We start from the raw sequence: 19,930 nt of genomic DNA, 5'->3' as shown, positions 1-19,930 counted from the left end.
AGCAAAAAAAGTTGTAACCGAGTTCGCGAAAGTAGAGTTTTACACAAACAGGGGTTTCAAACTTAAAATCTATTCACTAAACTTCATTTCAGACTATGAGAAGAACGATCGCGCAGAAAGAGGGAATGTACCAATTTTGTATTTACTACAAAGTATAAGGGTGCAGGTAAATACGCTTCAGGGAGTCTCAGGTAGACTCTTCGGACATTTTTGTAAATTTTTAGTTTATGAAAGGACCCTGATCGCAGTAATACCTCCGTTCATCTCAACGAAGTTTCAATGCATCAAGACTGATCAATGCCCCAGAGGCTGGTAAATGACCTCTCTAATTCTAAAGCATTCTCAAGAAATATCTTATCGTATCATTTAATTTTCCATAATTGATAATTGATAATGAATCTGTCTGAATAACCTAGGTAAATGTTACTATACAGGGTGAGCGAAAAGTCCCCGACCCCCCCTCTAACTTTTGAACGAATTGAGCTAAGGAAATGAAACTTTGGGAATGTTCCTATCTCAAAGGGGACCATCTTTTGAGGGGGTCAAAATTTTGGTCCCCCCCCTCAGGGGGGGACAGGGGCCCCCCAACGTTTTTTTTCAAATGGCAACCCCTATCTTGTGATATCTCATTCGAAAGAACATAAAAAACTAAGAGTTTTGGCGCAAACCGCAGATCAATATCTCAATTTTTGACCAAGTTATGATAGGTCAAAGGTCAAATTTGACCTTTTTTCAAAAAATCATAACTCCGGTTCAAATTATCGTAAAGAAAAAAATAAAACGGGAAAATTTACCAAATTGTGTTCGCTTTTACGTAAAAATTGCAGAAATCACTTCGATTTAATTTTAAGGGGGGGCTCGGACCCCCAAATACGTCAATTCAAAGGTCATTCAATTTTCCCGCGAAATAAGCCAATTTCCTCTGGATTTGCCTCCACATTATCTCAGTAAGGTCAAAATCAGTTCAACATTACGTTGGCAAGTCCCCAAATTTCGGGAAAAGTTTAAAAAACGAAATTTAAGGTGATTAAATTTGACCGTTTAAATTTCGTTTTTTAAACTTTTCCCGAAATTTGGGGACTTGCCAACGTAATGTTGAACTAATTTTGACCTTACTGAGATAATGTGGAGGCAAATCCAGAGGAAATTGGCTTATTTCGCGGGAAAATTGAATGACCTTTGAATTGACGTATTTGGGGGTCCGAGCCCCCCCTTAAAATTAAATCGAAGTGATTTCTGCAATTTTTACGTAAAAGCGAACACAATTTGGTAAATTTTCCCGTTTTATTTTTTTCTTTACGATAATTTGAACCGGAGTTATGATTTTTTGAAAATAGGTCAAATTTGACCTTTGACCTATCATAACTCGGTCAAAAATTGAGATATTGATCTGCAGTTTGCGCAAAAATTCTTAGTTTTTTATGTTCTTTCGAATGAGGTATCACAAGATAGGGGTTGCCATTTGAAAAAAAAAAGTTGGGGGGCCCCTGTCCCCCCTTGAGGGGGAGACCAAAATTTTGACCCCCTCAAAAGATGGTCCCCTTTGAGATAGGAATATTCCCAAAGTTTCATTTCTTTAGCTCAATTCGTTCAAAAGTTAGAGGGGGGGGTCGGGGACTTTTCGCTCACCCTGTATACTCAAATGTAAAATGGTATACCCGAAGAATAAGCTCAAGGCATTTAAGCGCAATACGATATATCTAGGAATTTTTCCTCTAGGAAAATGTATCGATCATACCCCACTTCCCTCGTGACTTTAGATTATATCTCATTTTCCGTGTGCAACTACTTATAAATTACTGAAACGTTTTCCGCCATCACTTTCAAGACGAATAGGCTTTCTGGAACCTCTTTCCTACCAAGACTATGCCTTTAACACGAACTAAAATGTTGCCAGTAACATTAGCATTCACTATGTTTATCTTTGGAATTAACTTGTACATTAGTATTTAGTTTACTACATTATTTTTTTCTCAGTGACATTAAACATTTACGAAGAAACATCCTCTCACATTCTGCCGATCATGCTTCACCTAGACTAAAACGAAGTTTAGTGATTTTAGATTCATTCCAAAGAAGTGACAGCTATGCATACATCAAACAAGCTCAAACGTGCAGGTGCAAAGAGAGTAAACATTAGCGTGGAAATCGAAAATTAAAACAGTTTAAGGGATGCGCGTGCATCATAGGTGCATCAAATAGGAAAGTTAACAGACGGTGCGATTAGGACATGAAAATTAAAAAATTATTAGTGTAAGGAGATCGCCGATAAGATGGCTGGAGTTTAATTTGAGTTACTCACAAAATTTACTGGTAAAAAGCTGACCGCTGGATTTTGAAGATAAAAGTGCATGCTTGCTTAAAACTAACGCCCCCTGTTTGTTATGACTTTATGACATGCATCGGATACGTAATGAAATTGATAAAATTGAACTATTGTCTTCAATTGATTTGAAAATTCTAAATATAGGTCATGAGCTTCCTCAACTTAATACAATTAAAGAGCGTAATCAGAATTAAAGCTGGACTGCTGCTAGTTTTCAGTGCTCTGTATGTCATATGACGTAGACTGTGCACGTTACCTTATTCGGACCCTAAATTCCTGATCTTATCGACGAGGGTCCTGAAAATTTCAAGAATAAATCATCATTATTTTCTTCAAAAAGAAGTATTTAATTGTAGGAAATTTGGCAACTCTCCAATGTTTATACGGCTTTTTTCCTCAGCACGGCAGTATGATAAAGTAAGTGGCCGTATCTACTACAGAGCATAAAGGTATTCCCCGCGTCAAAAATATCGGTTCGATTACGATTAAATCCATAGCAGGAAATTTGGATTGTATGAAAGTGCGATGAATGATCTTCTGAAATCCAGCGGTCATCTTTGAGTTTATGAAGTTGGCTACTGGGCACGGTTATGAGCTCTGCGGTAGCTTGTGATGAACGCATGTGTCGCGGTAATTTGGAGTGAATCAGGGGGGCGAATTACCTTTACCTTGTGATGGTGCAGATGGAACTTGGCGGCGTGGTGGTGGTAGTAGGAGCAGAGTTTGAAAAGGTGGGAGAGGGCGGGGAAGAGGAAGAGAAGGACTTTGAGGAGGATCTTTTTCGCCGTGCCCACGCCCACGATCAAAGGCAGCAGGAACATCATCTTGATCTTCAGAAGTTTCATGATCAACATCAGCGCCATGAAGCTCGACATCAATTTCTTCTTGAACAGCTTCTCTGTAAAGAAAGATTAACCAATTTTAGTGTCAAACGTATACAAGCCTTAATTGGAAAAAATCAAGAAGCAGGTTAAAATAGATGTTTTGTCTGCGCATCAAACGTAACAGGTAAATCCATATCACCAAAGAGTCTTCATCAACTATGAAGTGCCATATATAAAGTGCCTCCTGCTTAACTATGTATGTATAATCATTTACAATACTACACTAAATACTAGAATATACTTTTATATATTACTTACTACACTTTTACACATTAACACTAAGCTTAGCTTATCATTCATCTTTGTAAAATCTCTTGTTATCTATCGAATAAATAATTTCTCTTGAAGAAAAAAGAAAGAAAAAAAAAAAAGTGCCGCCTGCTAAGCTCTGAGAACACGTGTCACAAAATACAAATGAAAAAATTATATTTGACGATTTCTTGGATTTTTTTTTTAAATCCATATCATGGCTATTGCATAAAATATTGTAGCCATGATATGCGTTAAAAAGAATAAATGAAGAATGGAGATTTTATAACGCTGTAGCTAATTGAGCTACATGTCCTTTACATAGTTCAGCTATAAATGTACAGGGAAATTTTCTTTAAAAGTACAGTAAATAACGTAGGGGGAAAATTTATGACTAATTGTCAGAGTTTTGGATGTAAAAAATGTGTTTGCTGACTCTTACAGTTTGATTAAAGTGCTGCAGTTAACTATTTATATCGATGCTCCCTATATCCCATGTGAAAAATTTTACTTTTTTAATTTTTAATTAAACTTGTTCATATTTATATTTTCTGCATATCAACTGGATCTCTTTTGCTTGGATCAAATTTTATCAAAAATCTTAAAAATGATATTTTTCCCATGACGAACGCTAAGATTCCATGTAGAGGTTGAGAATTAGGTCGTCTTTCCTTAAGTCTAAAAATCCTATACCATTCCATATGTCGGCATGAATGCATTGAGAATAAAGATGGGTCATGTGCTCACGCATAAGTACCTCATCAATTCAAAAAAGGACCGAAAAACTTTTGAAAAAGAAAGAAAAGAAACCATCATTTATCAAGATTCCCGATTAGTTAATCATCGGTCGATGCACAGATCGACAATCTTGCAGTCCGCTGCTGTGAAATAATTTTTGATCTACATAGATGTTACCAGTGCAACTGCGGACTAAACGTTCCCACGGTGTAACATCTTACGTTAGCGCATCCTTAATTCACCGATCAGTATAACCTCTTACCGTGGGAGAATCTGACTCAATGTCAAGCCTTGCACTCTTGGCAGCGAACAAAAGCGTGTAAAGAGGGACAAGTGAACAAGCCGATTCATGTTCGCACGTGCCGCGCGCACGTCTTCAAGCAGTCAATTATTCAACACGGCTCTTATTTATTCAGTAAACTAGCATAATCCTTCCATCCTTTTTTCGGAAAGCTAGAGTTTCCGTTTAACGAACATGTCCATCGTCGTTTCTTCCTCTACCATTGAAAATTACTTTTTTTTTTTTATGAACGGCCCCTCAAACAGATAGAAAACTCAACATAAAAGTTCGATTAGTTCGTGAAGTAAAACACTAAATAACCCACGCCTTGGGTTGACTACAGGGAGTCTCGATCTCTCCATTGTTTTCCGCGATAAATTCACCGCAAATTGTACCAAAATTGATGCAAAATTTGAGTTGTCTTGTATTTCACGTCCTTTATTAACTAGAAGTAACACAAGAACACAAATATTTTTATACGTGTAAAACAAAAATTACTTCTCTAACTTTTCTAGCCTTGCGTTTAAGTTTCTAGCAAAGTGCTAATAATGTGTATCGCATGCGCAGGCATTTACATCATGCGTGCTTTTTGTTGAAAAGATCGAAGTTCATCGTTACGTATCTTATGAGCGGCCCCTCGCAACAGAAATTACTTGTCTAACTTTTCTAGCTTTGCGTTTAAGTCTCCAGAGCAAATTCTGACAATTTTTAGCTTTTTTCTTCTGTACTAAATCGTTTTACTCAACTTTTAAAACTACTTGTCCAAGCTCAATACATGAAAGTTATAGACTCATTATGCTGGTACAATTTTTGCAACCCCCGAGTGGCTCTAAGTGTATCGTTATCATGATTAAAGCGCTTTAATATTAGCGCGCGCGATTCAATCCAATTGCACTAAACACCAAAATATGGTAATGTAAAACTTGAAATTGTTTCATTTCTCATTTTTCAATGACATATATATAAGTTTCTTTAATTGAAACTCGAATTCAATGTAATATTTACTCGACTTGACTGATATTCTCTGGTGTTTCTTACCCTGAAAAGTTTCTTAAAAAATGGTGGCAAAATCTCATTTGTATGTTCTGCAGTGTTTAATCCTTTATTCACACAGAAAATCACAAACCACAAATAAACTAACATTACCTCATATGGAAGTTCCTGAAACGATACATTGCAAATATATTACCCTTATTTCAGCGCCAGATTAATGAATATGAAAAATTTACAATAAATGAACGAAGCAGAATTTGCACAAACCTAACTTGCTTTATGTCGTCAAATTCCGAGGTTTTTGTACTTTCCTACACTTCTCCTTATATGCAGTCTTTTGAAAATTTCATTTATGGAGCCATTGAATGAGGTAGAGAGGAAGTCAGTCTCAAAATACTCTTTTAATCGGAGTCTGAGCTAATATCTTCAGATAAACTTTTACTTTCCGTCGGACGGACCAGTTATGCAAACTAATGAAGAAAGTTGTAAATCTGAGTGTGAAATATTAAAAAGATATTGAGCCGGATGGTGAGTAGAATGAACCCTGCATTTAGCGAGGTAAGATAATACATTCATCGAACATGAAAAATGACCAGTTGAATGGTTGTCAAGACCACTAGGGGCAGATCGATCGACGCAAATTTCAACGCAAAATATGTAATTACCTTTGAAGAAACATAGGACGTTCATCAACGCCTCAACTTTTGATACAGTGGGCCTCGCTCAAAAACAAAATCTATATTTTCATATAACGTTTTCCCTGATTTAGGTCATATTTATTGTGCTGCTGTTAGGCAATCGGATTAATTTTGATTCCGCCCATTTTTCGATACATTTAAATAAAAACCGGCAACAGTGAAACGTGTGCCGGCCGTCGATCAGAGGATCAAAGCGGCTCAAATCAGTTGAGCATCAAGCTGATTTGCATTGTCCACCAATTTCATGGTCCTCCGATCAAAATCCTTAAGTACCGCCTATTCTTGGCGTGGCAAATCTGCTAACAGGTACCTTATTTGATCCACCAGTGGCACCTGTCGATGTATTTATAACGGATGAAACCTGTGTTATAAAGCGCGTAAGATTAGCGTTTTTCTTGAAGTTTTGCAGTGAAAAATATCTATACTCGTAAACGCGAGTAGTAGCAGGTATGACATAGCATAACTTATTTTTCAAAGCTTTAGAGGGAAAAGGTGACCATGCAGAGCCAGGGAAGTTAAATTGTATTGCAATATTCCAAAATTTCTCTTGACAACTTATACCATAAAAACCGCTGAGGAATGTGGTTCGAACTGTATGTAACATCAGGGTGGCAAAATCGTGCTGGGTCCACACTATTTTGCAGGGAAAACATGGCAAAAAAGCTCAAAAATTTCAATTAGAGTCACAAAAGTTTCAGCTGTATTGAGTACCAGTTCGGCCCTGCTTTTCCCGCAAAATAGTGTGGACCAAGCACTATTTTATTACCTTCCTATGACACGAACAGATGAATATTTTCCATCGAAAGTTTTAAAAATTTCTATTAAATCTTGACGAAACTTTGCCAAAAATTTCAAAAAGAAGATTAGCTTTTATTCTTTGAGTAAAAATTGAAGTTTTTACTGTGCTATGTTCCAGGCACTCTACAATACTGCCGTTATTTTAAACCAAACTCCTGCTGACAAAAATGGGAGCTCTGACGGTTTAGTGCCCACGATAAACTGCGGCTCGGAACCAACAAAACAGCACCTCACAAATCTGGTCTGTTACACCGCAATCAATAAATATGTTTGGTCTGTGGTTTCGCGGTCTCGACAATTACGCTGGACTTGAGCCCATGAGATGGGAGGGGGAAGAGAGGGTAAATTGAATTACTGCTGGTTAGAAAAGAAGAGTGGGCTGGGATTTTGTAAACACGGAGCTAAAATCTAGGTCTACAGTCAAAGGAACGGCGTGAACTGGATTTGGGTTGGGCCTCCTTTTTCGTACGAGTGCGATGTGCACCGTGGTTGTACTTAAATCAGGCACGTGAGCCGAAGTGTTGTCAATTGTGACGGGATTTTCCAAGGACCGGTGAACTCGTATTAGGACTCAAGACTCTATTTCAAGAGCGAATAGAACTTGCAATAAATGTGAATGTTCCGACATGTGGCCTCACAATTTAATCCCTCGATTTAATTGCGACCGCACCTCCGAAACTAATTAGTTTGTGGAAATTGTAACGCGTAATCATAAGAGAGACTATGTTGTTGAAGATGGCGCGTAGGAAAACTTTGATGAGTTTATGAGTAGATTGAAGACAAAATATTTATATTAAATTAAAAAGATAGGAAAAGAGGAAAATATTCTCAGTGTCAATAATTATGTTTAACGCATAGCTACATACTTGATCAGCATGGTCTAGATAATCCTAAAATATGAATTTATGTAAGTAATTTTTACCAACCATTCTTTATATTTCTCTTCGAATTTTAATGAAAATTTGCTGGTCTTTTCTGATTTTGCCTTTATCTTCAGAGTTTTGGATTGCGTGTTATACATAATCGAACATTGAAGACGCTTCCGCTTTACAAAAACTAGACCGAGTTGATCGTGGCGCCCCGATGCAACTATTCGCACTCCGAGGATGTGCGTGTTGCACACTCAAAAATTGAAGGCACTTCCGCTTCCTGACTTCTTCAGAGAAGCACGGGAGTTGTCATTAGTTGTAGCTCTCGAAATACAGAGTACCTACGAAGGGAAATTATCGCCGTTTCATTATCTTTAAAAAAAAGTGCCTCTGTCTGGTTGGTCGACGCATTTCTGGTTCTCATGGATTTTCTATTTTCCAACTTTTGAAATAAGTCATGAACATATAAAGAAGGAGAGAATTGGAACATGGATAAACAAGGCTAAAACATTAAAAACACTAAAAGGCAGGACGTTTCAAGCTGTTACCAACTCATTTTCAGCTGCAAAAAAACACAAAAAACAAGTAAAAAATTGAGTGGCGATCTGACCGCAGTCGTTATCACGTAACCACTGGAATTCAGCACCGAACATCCGAGGCAGACAGCTCGGAACATCCTGCTTTTTAGTGTTTTTAATGTTTTAGCCTTGTTTACCCATCATGTTTTAATTCTCTCCTTCTCTATTCGTATATTCGAGCTATGTTTTTGTGCTTTATCGTTGTGAACAAACTTTGATGAAAGTTTGACGGATGATCGAACGTGCGAGATGTGATGCTGTCCTCCAGCATATAGTCAGGATCGATTAGGAGACCAAGAGGCCGAGCTAGTGTCCCTTAAGCAAATTGGATAGTGTATCCAATTTTTGAAAAAAATGAACGATGACCTTTTTTTCGAATTTTGCTCTTGACAAAGAAAAGAGGATGGGAAAATCTTTCAACAGGACAATGTCTCCGAGTCCCCTGAACTACCATGGTGCTATGCTCCTTGTTCAAAGTTTCCCTGCTCACGGCGACAACTGCGTGAAGATTAGTGTGAGACGCAAAGCGTATCGATAGTGGCTGCGTGTGGAATGGACAATAGTGTATCACAGATCACGTAATCGAAGAGCAAGGCCCATGCTCGATCCCGAGTCCCGCGCACCTCAATACTCAACGCTCATCGCTCAACGATGCCTCCGGTGCACGTACCGAAATTATTATTGATCTGTCACTGCGTCACTCCGTCTCTCTACACCTCTGTCTCTCTCCCTCCCACTTTCACCGGCCGCATCCGGAGCCGGGTTCTTTGTCTTTCGCTCTGCCCGGGCGTGCACCGCGTGTGCTTGCCGTCTTCTTTTCTTCTTTTCAATTAAGACCTCGATTCGCTTTTTCAGCTCCGCTTTTGGGCCCCGACTTCATGGAGCTTACTTCCTGATCCGTCGGAACATTTTCATAACCTCGCGGCTCGAACTTTCCGGAACGCTAACGGTCAAATTGAGAGTTTATCGGAACTTCCACGAAAGAGTCGATTACGATTCTCAGTATCGTGTTCATATGGTTGATACTGACGAATGTTGTCCCGTGTCGTCGGTGCTAAATCCTTGTCGACGAACACAAAAATGGTGCTATCTACTACCTTCAATCGGAAAGGTATCGACGACCAACTTTCATGTTGAAGCGCTCTACGAATCCTAATTTCCACTGCTCCCTGTCAAATTACAACTCATCGGATATCCCTTACTTCAGCATTTTCGACCCTATCTCCACCTTTTCATTTGTGTGCCCTGCAGGGCCGGATTTAGGGGGTGGCCACATGGGCCGCAGCCCATGGCGGCAAACTTAGGGGTGGGGGGGGGGGCGGCAAATTTTGCATTTTTTTTAAAAGTAGGTATACAAAAACGGATTCAGGAAAAAATACAAACGAGGAAAGGCGACAAAATCTCTTATTTCCTGAGAAAATAGTAATTTCTCATTTTGTCGTCTTTCGGTGATACAAAAGGCAGCACCTTTAATTAGTCGAGTTAAGAAAGAAACCAATCACGCAATTTGGTCTGGAACGGCGCAAGGCAGAGAGCAATGATGACAAAGGACTTAAAAAGGAGAAGCCCTCGGCGCAGCGGTCGGTATGTAATATGTATTAGCGCCTACAAGATACTTCACACATTGCGCCAAACACAGTGCGTTCAGCAGCAGTCGGCGTGAAATGCATAGCACCTACAACACTGCAGGAATACTTCACGCATTGCACCAAACACAGTGCGTTCAGCAGTAGTCGGCGTGAAATGTATAGCGCCTACAAGACTGCAGGAATACTTCACGCATTGGGCCAAACATAGTGCGGTCAGCGCGGCGCGGCGGCGGAGGTTAAAATTATCAAACCACATTTATCTTTGTTCTTTCTTAATTTTTTTGTTTATTTCTTATAAATGAAAGGCCTTGTCCACATAGAGATAGGTTGACTGAACTTAACTTTTGCGCAAAGTTCCGTGAACTTTTGGTAGTTTTGTTGACAGGGCTTTCGCAGATTTCGCAATGTGCCCAACACGAGTAAACACGTCTTATGCATCCCTCCCCCTCCGACACGTTTACTTGATGATTTTTATTGATGTTCCAAAACGAATGAGATGGGGGCGGCAAAATACAAGCGGCCCCTGGGCGGCAAGTATTTAAATCCGGCCCTGGTGCCCTGCGTGCCTTTTCTCGGGAGGAACCCAATCTGGGACCTCCTTCGGCAACCTGTCCTCTGGTATTTTCTGAACATGACCATGCCATATAAAATCTCGTCATATTGTCACGAATGGTGGTCTGTTTACCATCCATGATATCCCGTATCTCTCTCATTCTTCCGTTCGATATCAATCATGGTTCGTTTGATCTTTTTGCAGACACTGATATCATTTCCTTTTTTCAATACCATATTAACGACAGTCATATCATCAATACAGCCTATTAATGTAGCTGTGCAATCTATCTACCCGTGTACTGTACAGCCGTTTTCTCCCGTAGATTCCATCAAAATCTCGTGGCCCGCAAGAAATGGATTGAAAATGTCTTATCATCTAATGATGACCTGTGTTTGAAGTGCCGATCTCTACGAAACCAAGGAATCGATTATGTATGAGCAGATATACATATAGTTGCATTACTGCCCTTACTGATGAGGATTAGGTGTGATTAAAAATGACCGCAATCATTTTGATATTCTGCAGGCACGATGTTCGTAGAGGGAGGATACCTGTCGTTTAACCTTAAAAAAAAAAAAAAAAAAAAAAAAAAAACCCGGAAGAAAATGACTAGATAAGTAACAGGACTGAGGTGTGCCCTCAGGTTATCCCTCCAGTGCAAGCCGGTTGTTACGTAATTGTGCAACCCTAGAGCGAAGACAAAAATCCTAAGAGTAGTCGCCGTCTGGCAACGGATTGCCCAAAGCTACTGTTTGTTTTGTTTTAACGCGGGAAGGAGTAAAGATGCAAGCCGCGGTGAAGGATTCTAACAACCGAGTAAATAGAGAGTTCCGTTAGCGTCATCTAAAGATGCTCGAATGATAAGTGTCTTGTAATTACGAGGATTCATGTCTCCCTCCCGGCTCCGCGATTAAGACGTTTGACACGCTCAAGAAAGAAAAGCTCCAAACAAAGGACAGTTACACGCCTCGTGGTCCCTCATTTTTATAAAATTTGATTATCCAAGTCATTCGTGTCAAAAACTTGGCGATAAAGTGAGTTTTTATGATTTCATGGAGGCATTTAGATTATCTACTATGTAGCAGAGAAAGTGCCTCTTCTCATCAGGTAATTTTGATCTTGCGCAAGGGAGAAGTGAGTGACCGGAAAATTTAAAAGCTCGATAAAAAATAAAGATCTTTTCGTATAGCTCCTCACGCGACTACCGCACCTCGGTTCGAAAGAAAGGAGGTGATCTAATTTACGCTGTTTTGTCACTAACTTTTCCGCACAGTTGAGCATTGATAATTTTCTAGCATTTTATTACTTCGGCGAGAGAACTCAAATTTGTTTAACAGTAGATCCTTAAAGTAGGCTAATGTCACAGAAAACGATGGTCTTTTTCGTGACAGTTCGAGAACATTATTCGCGAAAACGACGAAAGTATAGTCACGCGGATGTTGACGTTGACAGTCTACAAAACTTTTTTTTTGCAAATGATTTTTTACGCCTTGAAATATTTTTGCGCACTGCTGAAACTGGAATGTGGATATCAGTACTCACAGACCAACTAAAATTGACTGCAGTGATGCATTGAGTAACTAAGTGGCACACAAGTAAAGCATATAGGTCGCACTAAAAATCACTATTGCCTGTCCCGTGAGCCAGCATTTCTCAAAGTTTTAATTTAAGTTTAAATTTACATCAAATTGTAAAACTTGTTATCAAAAAGAGGATTCAGCATGTCATTTTTCTACCTATGCTTTTTCCCGCGTTCATTTTATTGAGCACTGGCGTACGGCAGTAACTGCCAAAAATGCCGTAGACAGTATCATTGGATTACAATTCTCTCTCGAATTGCACCATCGGAATCCTACATGCACAAGCCTCTTGATGACCTCTTGTTCTCTTTTCAGATACCGTTAAAAGTGTTCGAAATTCTTTCAATCCTGCGTGCCAAGAAGGACCATTACATTATGTCTGGGCCAACTGATGATAACACGATGCAGTCGCTTTGAAATCGCATATCCAGCGTACAAGTCTCTTAGCATCTTAGGTATGGTACGGTGATTTAATGCTTCAAGTGCTCGAGCCTTAGCGAATGCATGATGGCCATTGTTGCATGCGAGGTCAATTTTAAAAAAATTTCACAAATGGGCTTTCATTGGTTTGCTCCTAAGAACGTCTACACAAATGGAAAAGAGTTTGTAAAAAACAGATAGAAAAGAATGCTTTCACATATCTTGTAAAAATCGAATAATAAAATGTGGAAGTTCATTCAACTCACAATCAGTCATTTAACATCATTCCTACCTCGTAGAAAAAACACCATGTTTGTTCTCATTCTTACTACGGAACCAATTTTTGAACCTCAAAATCTGTGAGGTTGTTATTTCCTTATTCCTAAAGCTCTGAAGACATATTTTCGTCTCTTTACAAGTTTCTTGATTTTTTTTTTACCAAACTTATAATTATAATAATAAAATATACAGAAACAGAACTATCTGCATGCATCTATTTTTGATAGAATAACGGAAGATTTATATCGCATCGTAATGTAGAATGTAAAGTTGAAAAATGCAGCAGGATCAATATTTATGCCGCAGGAACGGCAAAACTGAAGAAAAATTAATCAAAACTGGCGAAGGTGATACATGTGTACCTCGGCTAGATATTAGTGATTTATTTCAATGTATTATAAATAATTATTACTCCGTCGGGACATTTTATCAGATCTTTTTTAGAATTCGTAAGTGTTCTTGTCGCAGAATGATGGAAAATTGGACCGCGTTTAACAGAAAGGAACCAAGCCACATCAGCTAAAGTCAAGTGTAATTGGGCCATTAAATTTTTTACAAGAGAACGTTTCTTCGGATTTCTTTGAAAATTTTAAGAAATTTCCCTCGAAACATGGAGAATTTTCACTGAAATTTGCACGAAAATCCGCACAACCGTTTCCATGCAAAAAATTAAATTGCCCAGTTAAATTTGGGAATAACTGATGTGACTTGGTTCCTTTCTGTTCAACGCGGTCCCATTAGCCCCTCTCAGCTGAGGCTCCACCTTTTGTCATTTTTTTCCATTTTTTTTTTCATTTTTTCATTTTTTTTCATTGTTTTCATTGTTTTCATTTTCTTCATTTTTTTCATTTTTTTTCATTTTTTTCATTTTTTTTCATTTTTTTCATTTTTTTTCATTTTTATCATTTTTTCCTGCTTTTTTTCATTTTTTTCACCTTTTTTTCATTTTTTTTTTCATTTTTTTTTTTTTCATTTTCTTCACCTTTTTTTCATTTTTTTCCGTCTATCTCCATCACATATGAAAGAGGCCACCGGCCGAAATCTGGTAACGCTGCCGGGAGGAAAATGCAACGAATACTTGAGTGGCTGTGAGCATCCCGCGGCCGCATTCTCTTAATATCAGGTGTTAAAAGGGAAGCTGTTAAGGCATCCCGTCGACACTTGAGGCCAAGGAGCAGTATGCGTTCGGAGCGTGGCCGTGGTGGCGCCCATCAAGCGTCAAGCTCCTGCTAATGATAAAGATTAAGTCGAGATCATCAAACGGAAATGCGAGAGCCCGCAATCATTTTCTTTCGCGTGCTACGCGCTACCCGCTGCCACGTTGAGCCAATGAAATTTAGACTAAAGTCCTGCTTGGGTTACTCCGGGGCGTCCATAAAATACGCCGCCTATTTTTGACTACTTTCGATGCTGTTGCAACTCCTCATCATGCATTTTTCACGCTGTCATTAACGGTTACCCTAGTCTGACGGTTTGGATCTTTAACGTGCAATAGGAAGATGCATTAGAATTGGACTGCATTTTACAATAAGGAACTACAATTTCTAGCTCGCGGATGAAAGCACTTGTCGGCATTGGTATACTAATGGCACATACGTTGTTTCTACGATGAGCTAGAAAAAGTAGTTCCTTAGTACAAAATGTGGTCGGACGTAAGAATACATAAGCGGAAGGAAAAGGAGAGAATGAGAGAGAGGAATATCAGGAAGAATAAGAAGAGAGAGGAGAAAAAGAAGAGAGGAGGAAGCTAGAAGAAGAGGAAGATTAAGATGATGAAGAAGAAGAAGAACAAGAAGAAGAGAAGGAGGAGGAGGGAGAGGAGAAGGAAAATTCGAAAAATGCATCATTGGAAACTCAGAAATAGAAGAGGATAGAAGAAAAAGAAGAAAAAGAAAAACAGGGAGATGAAGATAAAGGAGAGGAAGAGGGAGAAGGAGAAGAAGAAGAGAAAAGAGATATCATAATCCTCTTCTTACTTTCCTCTTCTCCATATTTCTCTTTTTCTTCCTCGTCTTCTCCATTGGCTCCCCTTTGAAAAAATAAAATGTGGCAAAAAATCTGCAACGATGCAAATTCAGATACATGTTTTTCGACTCATGTCATCGTACATCGGCCGAAAGTTACCAATTATTACCAGCCAAACTTAGTTTGAAAAGTATTTCGACGCTCTATATGTTCATTCGTGGGTAGCTAGAACGCCTTCATTTATTTTGTATGCAGCAAGGACATCCCTTAAAAACGAATCGTTGCATCCAAGTGTTATCACCAACCCTGCGCACAACTGAATCATCGGACCAGAGTTGCTAATAGTCATACTGCGATAAGTGCTAGATTCGTGGCCAAAGTCGGACAAAGCGCAACTCAAACTGTGGCGTTGCAAATATTGGATCAATTTTTATTTTTTTAATACTATCTTAAGCCTCGCTGAGAATTTCCTTTGCACAAAAACATCCAGGGAACATCTGAAAGAGATATTTTGGTTAATTTTTCTATAAAACAGCTTTGAACATTAGCTCAAAACATGCAATTTTTTTACTTGGAACTCACGCGGAGTTTTAATGAAGTTTCTTGAAGTTTCTGAAATTTCATGAAAAATAGTCTGAAATTTCAAAAACATGTTTGGAAAATTTCATGAGAAATAAGAATTGAGAAATTTCCCATACAATTGTTTGAAATGTTCCATCTTTGCGCCCCGAATATACGCATCTCTCGTAACTTCAGCAATTATATGCAATGATCGAAAAGACGATTTTCTCCCGGTAAATACAATGCTTCAAAAGTTGAAGAGTCGAAAAGATTTTTCTAGTCAAGTGCGGCACGTGTGCGCACACCTACACGCACTAGTTTCAAGATGTATTCTTCCCTTGATGGTGACCATTTACTACCATCTGGGAGCTTGAGTAGCGAGATGAATAGACCGGCAAGAAAGCACGGTTCCGGACACTGCAGTACGAAGAGAAGAAAATGCACTGGACTCAGCTTTCATTCAGTTTCTTTGTCATTACCCAGTATACGCCTTCGTGATTGAAGGGCGTGGTTGGACTGAAGGAGGAGGGTCCTCAGTTACACTTAAAATAATTATACAATTCAATTAACGAACGTACCATCGTGCATTTGATAGAATATATTACAAATAGAAAATTTGATGGGATATTTTTTGTTGATGAGGAAGAACTAACTTCATGAGTAGGGATTCAAAAATGGGAACTAGCCCGTTCTTTAGAACAGGAACTTTCTCAAAGAAGTTCCCGGGAATTCCCAGCTAAAAATTCAGAAACTAGGAAACTTTTCGAGGACTCGATTACGGCATCAAGTCGAGCTTTACTTTGGGTGAGTTCTTATTTATACTTTTAGTGTATTTTTTTTAACTTCTGCCCATGGTAGTTCAAGAATATTAATACAATTTTTTTTTAAAAAAAAAAGGTAAAGATGAAATAGAAATTCAACGGTTGGATTCATGATGATTTTAAAATTAAGAGGCTGGACTAGTTTTATAGCTACAGTTCATCACCTCTTGTAGACTTTCTCTCAAAAAGCGTAAATTACAGAAAGAGCACTATTCCTGATATTCAAATGCTTATACTACTTCAAAAAAAAAAATGAAAATTTCAGAAAATGTTAGCCGAATCATTGCACACTAAAGAACCAAAAACAAGAACACTCAGCATGCTTAATTTTGATCAGTTTTGTCATATTTTTTCCGATAAAATTAAGCTCCTTGCAATAGTGTCCTTTCTGCAGTATGGGACTCATTTACATTTACGTCAAGATTTCGGAATGCTTTCAAAAATCGCAACAGTCGGGATGTTCCAGGGTGTCTTTCGGTCGAACTCGAAATTACCACGTCGAAATTGCTTCGCCGCACGCTAGATCACTTATTCACGCATAGCCACCGGGCAAGGGGCCCGCTATTATGACGTATTATCCAACTCCTGGAGCTTCGCCACGCGCACGGGCCCGGTGTTGCCACATTTCACGCTGCCGCACCTACGCAGCAACCTCAAACCGTGAAAATATAAGGTTTTCCATGTGTAGCTGACAACAATGGTCATTATTCCGCGAGTTTATTAAACTTGAACTTGTTAGCCAACGTCTAGATAAACCGGGGTGTTTCCGGTTGGCAGACGGACGGCCGACCTGAGCCCCGGTCAAGCCCCCCCCCCCCCCCCCCCTCACCCCTTCCGTGATGGAAAGTGAGTTCAGCACGGTTGTTTTCATCTCAAAAGCGCTAGTGCCAGTAGTAGCGGCCGTTTCCTTTCTTGCAAGTATGCGGACCGGTTTGACTGTTTGTGAATAGTCCACTGACCCACTGATCATTCATCGCCGACCTTGATAGCCCACTTGCCTAGTGCCCAACTGCCCGATGCCCACTCGTGGCGCACATGGCCGTTGCCGGTTCATATGTTCGATTTTCAGTCTATCGGGGGTCAATTCCGAGGTTGCAAACTTTTATAATATTTATACGCATGTATAAAAGCATCCTCTTCAGAAAAATAATACCTTCCAGTCTGTTTAGCGATCACAGAGACCTATAAGTTAGGAAAATTTGAAAACAAATAGGAATTTGCAAGCTGTTTTCGAAAATTTTTCTAAGGTTTGGCAGATTTTCTAAATGTTACGTATGTAACATGTGACGTATGTAACGTATGTAATGTTTCTAAATGTTCGTAATGTAGACACGGAAGGTCTTTCATAAATGAATTCAGGTACCTAGGAAGAGAAACATGGAAGGAGGGAGTCGAAAATCAGTAAAACTACAATAACACGCTCATACAAGTTAGATGAATGTACCTCTTACAACTGCGCATGTCTTTTGTTTGTAATTAAAAGAGGCTCAAAAGTTGTCGTAATCAGGGCCAGATTTACCTATTTGCCACCCATGGGCCGCCTGTATTTTGCCACCCCTTCTCATTCGTTTTGAAACATCCATACAAACCATCAAGTGAACGTGCCGGAGGAGGTGGGGTGCCTAAGACGCGTTTACTCGTGCGTTGGGCACATTTTTGTGAAAGCCCTGTCAACACTAGCAAAAGTTCACGAAACTTTGCGCGGAAATCAAGTTCCGTAAACCTATCTCTGTGTGGACAAGGCCTTTCAGTAATGAGAAATGAACGAAAAAATTATGAAAGAGTAAACATGAATGTGGTTTAATAATTTTAATTTCCGCCTCCGCGCCAACCGCACTGTGTTTGGCGCAATGCGTGAAGTATCCCTGTAGGCGATATGCGTTTCACGCCCACTGCTGCTGACCGCACTGTTTTTGACGCAATGCGTGAAGTATTCATGCAGTCTTGTAGGCACCATGAGTTTTACGCCAACCGCTGTTGACGGCACTACGTTTGACGCAATGCGTAAAGTATTCATGCAGTCTTGTAGGCGCTAATATGTGTTTTATGCTGACCGGCGCTTCGAGGGCGCGAGGGATTCTCCTTTTCATCTCAAGTCCTCAGCATCATTGCTCTCTGCGCTCGCTCCAGGCCAAATTGCGTGTTTGGTTTCTCTCTCAACTAGATTATATAATGAAAGGCGCTGCATGTCTCTTGCACCACCGAAATACGACCAAATTAGAAATTACTTTATACTTTAACTCTCAGGTAATGAGAGATTTTGTCGCCTTTTCCTGTTTATAATTTTTTTCTGAATCCGATTCTTCTTTGAGACCTATATTTGAAAAAATTGCAACATTTGCCGCCCCCTAAATTTGCCGCCATGGGCCGCGGCCCATGTGCACACCCCCTAAATCCGGCCCTGGTCGTAATCGTATTTTAGAGGCATAGAGCTTTAGAAGAGGCATCGGGTAGCCATGTTCTTACCGCGAGGTAAAGGATGCAAAAGGTCTCCGCAAGAATTTGAACGGCGTGAAAGCCTGGTATACTTTTATTACTTTCTGTGAAATATTTGTAGAGAAACTCATTTTCCAATTTATTTCTTTGGGAGACCTACTGGGACTGAAGAGCTTGCGTGCATTGCTGCTTTCTTCCACTGCGTAGAGGAAGCTAAAATAAGATAGTCCATTTAGTCATGAGAAATTTCAAACAGGCTAAATGGAATTTTTAGTCACTAAACTAGTTTATCTGCATAATTGTAATACGTATGGATCTTTACTTAAGCTTGCGAACTAAAGCCCAAGCATCAGCCCCGGTTTTAAAAAATTCGATGGTTTTTTCACTCAATTTTGGCAATGCTGTGCTTTGCATCTCATATCCTCCTAGTTCAAAACTTTCTGCTCTCGGCCCCTCTTTCACGCGAGCATCTTTTGGGAATCGTATTTTCTCCTCGCCACATTTACGACCACTCTCATTGAATTACGCTCCTTTTTTATACTATTTACGGGCCATGAAACTTTTATTCTTCATTCAACTGGAGACTCACCACGTTTATCAGCACTTGCCGTAGTTGCAATCCTAGCATTAAAATTTTAGAGCGCCCGCCAGTTTAATAGCAGGCAAATCCTTTTGAAATACGACTATGGCAGCATTGCGTTGGAAGCTGAGCGCCGTCTTTTGAATTCGTTGCGGTCACTACTGTGAAGTAGCCCGCGCCTTAATTGAAAGCGAATTGATAATAAGGAGGATGATGCATGACTAATGACCACTAGTTTGTGGGTGGGCTACCGAAAGCTTGAATGTATTACTTTCATTCTTATTAAAAGAGTTTAAAACACTGGAACCTATATGTACTATTAAAAAGGGACGCGTGAGACAGTCATAATCTGTAGGTGAGGTGTGCATTCAAGCGTTCTAAAAAAATAGAAAGTGAAAGCAAACAAAAAAACATGGTAACAGGAATTGAGATAATTAAACTAAAATTTCCAAAAAAGAATACCATTTTTAAAATTGCCGTTCATTTTCTTATTGGCTGTTGGCGGCTATAAGGTACAGTTTGCCTCTCTAAAGTTTTGACAGTCTACTATCTCTGTGTTATCATGCCAGACTAAAACTGCAACATTGTAAATGTTTCTGGTTTTTATTACAAAACTCTTCATCAACGCGGGGGTTTCCAGGTAGTGCTGAGTTCCGATTACCGTTCCACAAATACGTTTAGATGGACCGCGTTAAACAGAAAGGAACCAAGTCACATCAGCAATTGCCAA

The 19,930-nt window shown here is 39.4% G+C and overlaps 1 protein-coding gene across 3 annotated transcripts in view; it reads right to left on the bottom strand.

Moving 5' to 3' along the window:
• Window positions 1-19,930, bottom strand: part of Osi17 (DUF1676 domain-containing protein Osi17) — a 91,490-nt gene that overhangs the window by 33,035 nt on the left and 38,525 nt on the right. For 2 of the 3 annotated variants that reach the window (XM_072299947.1, XM_072299946.1), the window contains exon 3: window positions 2,989-3,224. In XM_072299947.1, coding sequence (XP_072156048.1) covers window positions 2,989-3,224 — 236 coding nt within the window. The remainder of the gene's footprint in view (window positions 1-2,988; window positions 3,225-19,930) is intronic. The other variant, XM_072299948.1, reaches the window with a different exon arrangement.

The sequence above is a fragment of the Bemisia tabaci genome, chromosome 4 (assembly GCF_918797505.1).
Source record: "Bemisia tabaci chromosome 4, PGI_BMITA_v3".
NCBI lineage: Eukaryota > Metazoa > Arthropoda > Insecta > Hemiptera > Aleyrodidae > Bemisia > Bemisia tabaci.
The sequence above is the reverse complement of the archived record's forward strand: the minus strand, read 5'-3'. Positions and strand labels throughout refer to the sequence as shown.